The 9,890-nt window shown below is 39.0% G+C and overlaps 1 protein-coding gene and 1 long non-coding RNA gene across 2 annotated transcripts; one reads left to right on the top strand and one right to left on the bottom strand.

Annotated features, from left to right (window-relative positions):
• Positions 1 to 3,494: 3,494 nt before the first annotated feature.
• On the bottom strand, positions 3,495 to 9,821 carry LOC144643733 (protein NipSnap homolog 3B-like). The gene is made up of 8 exons (XM_078503073.1): positions 9,535 to 9,821; positions 7,817 to 7,939; positions 7,106 to 7,206; positions 6,531 to 6,591; positions 5,633 to 5,776; positions 5,190 to 5,276; positions 4,881 to 4,964; positions 3,495 to 3,813 (listed from the first exon to the last, which is right to left on the bottom strand). Exons 1-7 carry the CDS (start codon positions 9,731 to 9,733, stop codon positions 4,888 to 4,890), a joined length of 792 nt encoding a protein of 263 aa, XP_078359199.1. The 5' UTR covers positions 9,734 to 9,821; the 3' UTR covers positions 3,495 to 3,813; positions 4,881 to 4,887.
• On the top strand, positions 5,918 to 6,690 carry LOC144643746 (uncharacterized). Its single transcript, XR_013568960.1, has 2 exons — positions 5,918 to 6,036; positions 6,492 to 6,690. It is a non-coding gene; the product is annotated as an uncharacterized LOC144643746 (long non-coding RNA).
• Positions 9,822 to 9,890: the final 69 nt, after the last annotated feature.

Raw genomic sequence — 9,890 nt, 5'->3', positions numbered from 1 at the left:
GCACAGGATAGGGTATAAATTAAAGTCAGCGGTATTTTTTCTTGAACGCGGGCTTATGGAAATTTCGCGCGGTAGAGGATTGGACACGACAGAAAATACCTTAGAAGAGAGCGAAAGGCAAGCTTATCTGTAAATTACAATGTAAACCACGCTACTAAGTACCAAACAAACCTGAGATCATGCCGTCCCTACGAAAGGAAAAGAAACGCCTGATTGCAGGTTACCACCAAACCAACCTGAGATTTATATACGACGAGACGAGTGTCCCCAATAGGGTTTTCGGATCCCGCCATCCCGGCAAAAATTTTCCCTCAATCCCGTAATCCCGAAGGTTTTTATCCGGCGGCTTATCCCGATCAAGACCATTTACTCGAAGTCTCTCTGCGCCATAGGCGTACGGGCCGGGGGGGGGCAGGGGGGGCTGCAGCCCCCCCAAATATTGGGCAACTCAGTTTTTTTGGGCAGCAAGAGAAAATTTGGGCAAAGCCAGCTTTTAAGAATTTTGTTTTCGAAGAGATAGATATTTTCTATTTTAACCTGAAGACGGCTTGAAAAAGTCAGTTAACTAAATTCACATGAGACAGTGGTTGCTTAGCACCTGATGAGTTTCTGGTTAATAGTTGAAAGGGACCATTTGTTGATATACATATTTGTAGTTTTTTTTACTGTTGGGCACTGTACTGGAAATATCTGTCACAGTTAAACACTTGATAAAAAAGGCTTCTCTGCAATGCTAAATTTTACAAAATCGACGGCGAGATTCTGGAAGCCGAGCAGAAAATGTGCGCGAGTTTTCATCGTGTGCGTGGATTAGGCTACATAACTGTTTCAGAAATGCTGGAGACAATGCAAGGGAATGATCTGTTTGATAAGTTTTCAGAGTTTCCTTACGTGGTTCATATTCATGCAGTGATACCTGCTACATCGTGTTCTGCAGAACGGTCATTCAGTGCGTTGCACAGATTGAAAACTTACCTCTGCAGCACCTGATGGGGCGACAACGTTCCAGTATGGCCAAGTAAAAAAACAAAACAAATGTTTTGTCCCCGCCCGCTTCCTTTTTTCGGGGCCGCCTCTTTTTTTATTATTTGTTTTGGAAAAGTTAGAAAGAACAAAAATAAAACTTTAAACCCGTGTTACGTAGGTCTGTACTGGATAGGTCAATTACCTTGCAGGATTTATTTTGAAAGTTCGCTTCTGGCCTAGAGAATTTGACGATGGAGGATAAAACATCAATATTCGAACAACAAAGGTATGGAATTCAACAAAATAATAATAAAAAATAACAAAAAAAGAGCCCGCCCGCTCTCTCGCGGGGGTTTATAGAAATCCGGAAGAGAAACATTTGTTTCTTACTTAGCCTAAATTTTTACTTGTCATCGCACTTATGGGCATATTCCAACTCTGTAGCTAGTCAACAATGACATGGATCGTATTGCTGATATCTTCGGCCGTCAAAATGGTAGAGACAGCTGTTTCTTTTAACATGTTTTATGAGCTGATATGATAGATTCTTATGTAACAATTTTTTACTTCATTTGTAAGCCTATGTTAGTGCATTGTATGACCCTTATTTCTTCTTGACTGTTTCGTAAAAATTTGGGCAACTTGCGAGAATTTTTTGGGCAAATGTCTCACCGCCCCCCCTGGCAAAATATTACCCGTACGCCTATGCTCTGCGCCTTGTTTCACCCAGATCGTCGAGAAGACCAGCAGCCAGCAGGCTAGTCAACAAAGCTGTAAAAGTCAGTTTAAAGATCAATGCAAAAAAAATCAAAAGTCTTGCGAGTATGATAAATGCCAGAAAAGACCAATGGAAAGAAGTATAAGCGATAAACAGGTGGATGAGGTTGGAGTCTTTGTGTGCGTTCAGACGTCTCCTCCAACCTTTGCTCAGCGTGAAACACAGAAAATGGAAGAGGTCTGCATAAAGACAAGCGCACGAGCCGCAACACTGAGTGACAGTAACGTGGTAATTACTGATACAGAAAAACAGGTTGGAGGGTCAGCATGGGGTTTAACTGATAGCTGAGAATTGGTCAAAATTTGAACTGCCAGCTGAGAAATGACGCGTTTTTTAACAACTGAAAAAATTACTGATAGCTGAGAAATGGGCTGAAATTTTAACTGATAGCTGAGAAATGGGCTGAAATTTTAACTGATAGCTGAGAAATGGGCTGAAATTTTAACTGATAGATGAAAAAATGGGCTGAAATTTTAACTGATAGATGAGAAATGGGCTGAAATTTTAACTGATAGCTGAAAAAATGGGCTGAAATTTTAACTGATAGATGAAAAAATGGGCTGAAATTTTAACTGATAGATGAAAAATCGCCGAATGAGAATCGACCACCCCCCAGGCAGTCCCTCAGGTTGTAATAATCGGTTACTTCAAAGATTGTTAACAAAGATAGAGGGGCCTGATGGAGAGTAAAATGCGAACTGGGATTTGGGCAAATTTTTCACTGGGAAAATGAAATTTGTGTAACTGGGACCATAGTTAGCTGGGACAAGAGGAATCACAAACAAATAATCAACAGAACTGGAACTGGGATTTGGAAAATAGGCTCCGGTAGTTCGGTAGTTTTTAAACAACGTTTGTTGTTACAAAAAATAACATTTTTCTTATAGAAACGATTACGAGGACTTGTCTATTTCAAAAGTGAAATAATTACTACTAAAATATATACTACTAGACACTAATCTTGTTGATTCTTTTTGTTTACTTTGACTATTAAGTATTAATTGTTAGATGTTTTTTCACGGGTATAAAATCACCCTTAAGTAGGATTACTTGTCTCAACATGAAAAGCCCTTTACATTCAAGATAATTTCACAAATTCAAGCCCAAAGACGGGCGGTTAACAAAATGTTTTCCTGCAAAATTCAGCCGCAAAAAGAGACATGTAGCGGGGGCAATGTTGGTGACAACTATTCCTAGGTTATGGTTCGTGCGTACTCTTTTAACATATACTTGTAAGCAAAATGAGCAAGGCTCCTGCTTGTCCTTTAAGGACGAGCAGGAGCCTTGCTCATTTTGTATTAAGTGGAAAAAGAAAAAGGAAAACCATATAGCGCGCGTTTCTCGTAAACTTTGTTGAGGTGTGCGTCATGCAGAGTTAAAAGGAAACATACATTGACGTACGTTTAAAGTTTCCGACACTAGGGTCACGATAAGTCTTTGATGTCTGTTTGGTGTAACCTGCGATCAGGCCCTCTTTTTTTCTCTCTCTATCATTCCTTGATCGCAGGTTCTGATGTAGTCGGTGAATTTTAGCACGTCCAAACGAAGCGAAGCTTTAATTGGACTAAAGCACACGGCAGGAAAGAAGCAGTTTGGGTTAGTGGGGAGCAGAGATGGGTGAAGATGCGCGCGACAGGTGAAATATTTTTTGTACGTGTAACTATGGTAGCAACTTTGATCAGCGTACCAAGTGAGTTACTGAACGGGTAAGGAACGTTACACTTTTAAGTAAATCAACTTCAACACAAGGTCAAAATAACATTCAATTTTAATCTGTCAGTCCATACATATATTCTACAATCAATCACAATTTTCAATATCAAGCCTATGTTGAAACCAAAAATAAAATTTCCATAGTTATAAAATACTAGAGCGGATGGCAGCAAAGATTGAAAACAGTGCTGAATTATATTCTTTTTTTGTTGCTAAACAGCAACTAATTGTAAGAGTTTGCTATACATCAATCATACAAAAGTATTCCTCTACACATTCCTTTATACATTTGTAACGAATTTGTACTGGTCCATCACTTGAAGTAACTGGAACGCGATTTTTCTTCAGTGTCGTGCCTAAAAGAACAATGACAGGTGGACATTGGCTTTGCCACATTTTACAGGTAAAAAGCTTTTTTGGCCGTCAAACAGTACTGAGCATCAGAAGAGATGCCTTATTTTGCATTCAGTTTTTTTTTCTTGTAAGAGAGGCATCACAGGTTTGAGCTGAAAAATTGAACACTGATGCATGGTTGCCACAGACATCAGTTTTCAAATTTTCCTGACTTTTCCCAGATAAAAATCAAATAGATACTTTATAATAGGAAATTAACACTCCATGAAATTAACCCGAATTTTCAGAACGACAGTTCGACATCTGACACATCATCGTCTTATGTTTTCGGCCAAAAAAATTCAATGTTGAAATATAATCTACTCTTGTTGCCGCCAGAAACTGCGCCACCTTGTGTTTCGCGTTAATTTCCTTCATTTTAAAAATTTACCTCCTCTTTCGCCTTGATTACCTTTATTCAGGAGTAGGTTTTCCTCCAATTCACGTTAATTTAAGTCACGTTAATTTCAAATACCTTAATTAACAGGAACGTTAATTTCCTATAATAAGGATTAGGTATATTCAATAATACATGTAATCATTTGAGCAGTAGATAATTATTATAGCTAAATAACTTTGCTGCACACAACGTACCTTACAAAAAACCCAGGAAGAATACTGAACTGAACAGAACTTTAATTTCGTTTATTGTATTTAAAAATACAATATACAAGATTGCTTGCCCCGCTACATGTTACAACTAACCAAGGCCGAGCCAAGGGTTAAAATAGAAAACAAGGTTTACACACAATAATACGATAGGAAAAAGAAAGAAAATGGGGGGGGGGGGGGGGGGGGGGGCGGGGGTAAAAAAAAAAGAAAAGAAAAAAAAAAAAAAAAAAAAAAAAAAAAAAAAAAAAAAAAAAAAAAAAAAAAAAAAAAGCCAAAAAATTTATCCCCCCCCCCCCCCCCCGGAGAAAATGAGAAAAAAAAGATATAAACAAAATTATAATTGCCTTCAGAAGTTTCTAGTAAACTTGCCAAATAATACTTTAGTATACTGAACCAAGAGAACTCGATGTACATGTACCTTAAGTTTATTTCCAAGGTGAGAACTCTGTTGGGATAAGAACCTTGTTGTATCCTTTTTTCACAAAGGGAGCACAATCACGTACTGAAAAAAGAAAAAAAAACCTGCAATTGGTGTCGGTGTGCATTCAGATAGATCTAGCACTACTTATGGGTGGCCATCGTTAGGGAGTGTCCACTAAAGGTCCATTGTAACAGGAGGTTAAAAAGTATATAGGTAGGGAAATTGAAACTGAGGTGTTTTAAATAAAGCTTTCCATCTAGAACAATGATATATTTATTATAAACAAGTGGATTTCTGGATCCTTACTTGCTTCAACCCACTCTTCTTGTGCTTGTGCCTCCTTACGAATCTTTACACGATCATCCAGGCTTTGATAAGGCCACAGCAGAATGACTAAGAAATAAGAAACTCTAAAATAAAAATTGTGTTGTTCAAAAAGTACCCATACCCACCGACCCAGAAGATTTCAGAATTGCCAGTTAATGGCTTTTACTCCCCCCTCCCCCCCTTCTCCCAACCCACTAAGAATTTCTAATGACCCTCTATGGGTACACAATTAAACTAGCTCAAAATCAACAACTAATTTGAAAATTGAAAATGTGCAATTATTTGAAAAATCTCCTATAACAGAAATAAGGCTTGTTCTTGAAACGTACCTGTATCTGTGTGTACACCACGGCGTGACTGCGAGGATCTTTCCTTTACCTTACACTCATTATCCATAGTTCATATATTCTTGTCAAACCTACCTTTGTTAACAGGACCAAATTCTGTAAACCAGATACCAACTGGTTCAGACAGCTTGCAACGGTCAGGAAGTCCTTGAACAAACCTGTGTACCCACTGTTCTGTTTTGCCAAGCACTAAATCATACATGCGTAGTTCATACACACCTGAAAGATAATATGACAAACAGCTACAAGGCTCTCCAGATTATGATTGCCAAAATCAACAAGAACTGAATTTGTATGGTGGAAAGGGCAACGTTTATAATAATTTGGGAGTTAAAAGTAAGAAAAATTAAACAATAAATGATTCTTCTCTCATTTTCTTTTATGTGTTTGTTTGGTTGTTGGCCCATTAAATACTGCAATCTAAAACCTAGGACAGCCTAACTAGCAGTCCACAATAGCTAGGCCACTGATTTTCATTAGTACTTGAGATTGGACTGGATCAGCTTGCAATGAGGGCTACTGGAGGGTATATCATTACAAACAGCTTCAGGATAGTTTGTTTGGAAAGATTTCCTGCAAAAGCCTTCATTGCAAGCCAGTTCCAGTTAAATCCAATACAATGAAAGGTGTATTGAAAACAGTTACCAATGCTGTCAACATAGCATAAGGAGAAAATAATGGTGTGGGCTGAGGAAGATCCAGGGCTGCAAATAACAGTAGGTCATAGGTCATTGGCCAACCAAAATTTGCTCATGTCCGACGAAATCCCAAGTGTGGTCGGACATGATGTCCGGACACTTTTTTGATTGTAAATCATTTTTTGGTAACAATGAATACAAATCTGTCCAACCGCAATTTTGTTTTGTCAGACTATAATGGTGTCTTAGTAGGATAATGTCCTTTCAAGTGAAAGAAATTATTTGCAGCCCTGAAGATCTCATACTAGGAAGCCTGTTTATCTGTCAACACTCACCTCCTGTGGTAAGTGGAGGCTTTACATTGAACCAATGGACAGCATTCATCACCAAGTTATCCTAAAAACAAATGTACTGTACACAATTATTGTGCCAAACCACTAAAAGGCACCCCGACTCCATTTCTAGTTTTATATCAGATCAGTCGACAAACCATGCAGTTTACAAAAAAAGATTATAGAATACAATCACCAACATTTCTAACTTCCAAATTTGATCTTGAAACAGTGGACAAAGAGCCACTGTGTATTTTTTATTTTATAAATCAGCTCAGAGTCATGAATGACAGAGAATACTTAACTTGCTTCTGTGGCTTGGCAAATAGCCTCCACTTACTGGTACTAGCTTAATATATAATTTAGATTTAGCCAAGCAGAGCTCCACACAACTGTCGGTCCTACACTCACGCGACAACCAAATTTTTCAGCCTGATGGTTTTACCAAAATTCCTTACCCATGAAGCTCTGGTGGTGCGCTTTGAGTGCTGGAGCTCCGCTTACAATAGTCTCCTATACCTTGATGACTAATGTTTTTGCTAAAAAATACTTTAAAGATCAGATGTACAAACAAGTACCTGCTTCACAAACATTTTCAGTATTTTCTTCACATAATTGTTGACCCATGTTTGATCTTGATAAAGAGCTTTTCTTGCCCCTGCTCGCTGTGCATAGCTGTCTACAAAACATAACAAATTCGTGTTATGTTATTGTATAGCATAAACACCAAGACAACCAGTACCCGGTTATCAGTAAGACCTAATGTTGTAAGACTTAAGGATACTAATTTGTGCTCCCTGAATGGTAGCAAGGGAAAAATAGGGAAGCAAAACCAGAAAAAAAGGTGTGAAGGTTACTGGAACTAGGAGAGGGTCAAGGAGATAACGTATGGGAAGCCACATTCTGAACAAATTAGAAGTGAGAGAAAAAGGCAAAGAGGCAACTTACAGGAAGCAGGAAAGAAGAGTACAGTGAATGTCATGGAATGGGAACTACCCACATAATTTATTTGGGCTAAATAGTTGGGCTAAATTTTTTGACATTCAAATACCCGATTCCCTCTTTAGCGCACGCCTGCAGGGAATCACGGTAGTTGCATTCATCAAACCATGCATGAGACTCAGCAACGCACATCGTTGCTTAGTCTCACACATGGTTTGATGAATACAACTACCGTGATTCCCTGCAGGCGCGCGCTAAAGAGGGAATCGGGTATTCAGGATCCCATGCAGATTTGATCAAGCAAATAAAAAATAAATAAAACATTAATTTTATCAATGAAAACTTACCATATTCCCAAATGTGTGTGACCTCATTCAGCCCTCCAATGTCACTTGTCCAGTAACCATTCAATACTGAATTAGTGTCTGACTTGAGGTGAATATATTCATTTGTTAACTGCATGAATTCAGCTGTTAAGAGAAACAAAAATAAATAACAATTATTTTAACAATATATTAGAACAGACTGGATTATCAATACAATCACCTGAGGGAATTGAATAAGTGAGAATCCTGAAGTAGGGGGAGGGGTAGGAGCCCAGATGACCTAATATTTTGCCATGGAGCCTGGACCCCAGTGTTTTGTTCCTTGATGCCTTATAAAAATTAATAGTAATAATAATAACAGTTAATTTGATTTTGCTACAGACTGCAAAGTCCTGAATGGTTCGGAAGCCCCTTAGTATCAGCCACCCGTCTTTCCCCCCTTCCCACTCCTTGCCCCTAATTAAAAATCCTGGATGGGTCATTTGTTTTTCCCTGATAGCAGGCAAAGCCACATGTACAAGTTAACCATCAAAGTCAATAGAAACCATGAGGAAGTTTTCTAACTCTTTAAGCATAAGCCCAGTTGATCTATAACACATACCATATCAATATTGTGCAGCTGTATTGTGTTGCGCTAAAATGCAAGGCAATTGGTCCACTATATACTTACAGTGGCATGCAGATCCTTACTCTCTTGGTAATATTTATAGCCCTATGTGCAATTCCTCTCTTTTGTGGCTCCCAGTACATTCAGTGAAAATGTGCCCCAACTACAAAGACCCAAGCAACCATTTATTGCTGTTCTTATTTTGACTTAATTAGGGACTGTTCATTTTTTATGAGGTGGGGGGGCTGATGGGATTTGAGGGGGGGGGGGGCATGAAAAAAAATGGCTCAAAGGGGGAGGCCAGCCCAAAAAAATATGGTCTGAAGGAGGGGGGGGGGGTCACTGATAATAACTATATTTTTTAAGTGTTGCAATGAAGGGCTTCTGTCATAGTTAACAATCTTGCCAGAATGCCCAAAATAACATTTCTGAGGTTCTGAAAATTCAAATTTTCCCGCGGGAGCATGCCCCCAGATCCCCCAACTTTGTTATGTACCAAACGCCATTAACTCAACCCCACAGCTTATTGGTTACAAATGCATTCAACCCTAACAAACAGCATCCACAATAAACAGTCGAGGTAATGTCAGCTTTTTGGGGGGATGTAGTTTGTCTATTATTATGACTAAACAACTGATACATTCTTTAGTTTTAAGGCTTGATAAATTTGAATTTCACTTGATTATTGGTTTTTTTGTGGGAGGGGGGGGTCATCGAAAAAAATTGGATTTCGAGGGATGGCCAGGTAAAAATTTCCGATGAAGAAGGGGGGGGGGGCATTATATATAACAGTGACTATCTATCAAATCCCACCAGCCACCAGCCTCCCCTACCCAAATAAATCAGTACAATATGTGTTACTGCTTTAAACTATTAAACAGCATTAGGATTACTTGGTCGTTGTGAGATTCATGGTGTAAGGGACAGTTGTGTGTCACGTCTCAAAAGGATATGGAAAGCATTTGTCCTGGTCTGAAGTAAAAAATTCTGGAGGTACCCCTCAGGGATGGGGGTTTGGGTGGGGAGAGGGGCTGCATTTCCCACCCTTTCTGCATCGAATCCCTGCGCCCCTTCAATGGCCATTCTGGGTGAAACCCAACGATCAGGTCAGAATGATATGTTTTTTCCTTACCAAAATTTTTCGGCTTGATATAGTATGTGCGCATTTCGTATATTTTCTTGTTATTTTCACTCGGTGATTTGGAAGTCTGACCTAACATGGCCGACGTAGACACTTGATTTTGAAGACTTGTCCCAAACAACGCACGACAAGCGAGCGTACGTTGTAAACCCAGCAGGCCTCGTGCGGTATTTCCAATAACTGCTGCCATCGAATTTAGCAAATTTAAGCGGTCTTACAACTAAACAAAATACCAATAAATTTTTGATTTACCGTTCAGGTAGTTCGATTTACTTAACAAATCAGCGGTATTTTGCGCGGGAACGCGGGCTCATGTAAATTTTGCGGTAGAGGATTGGTAACTAGAG

This window comes from Oculina patagonica, chromosome 2 (assembly GCF_052425735.1).
Source record: "Oculina patagonica isolate OP01 chromosome 2, crgOcupat, whole genome shotgun sequence".
Taxonomy (NCBI): domain Eukaryota; kingdom Metazoa; phylum Cnidaria; class Anthozoa; order Scleractinia; family Oculinidae; genus Oculina; species Oculina patagonica.
Note: the sequence above shows the minus strand (reverse complement) of the source record. Positions and strands in the feature narration are given on the sequence as shown.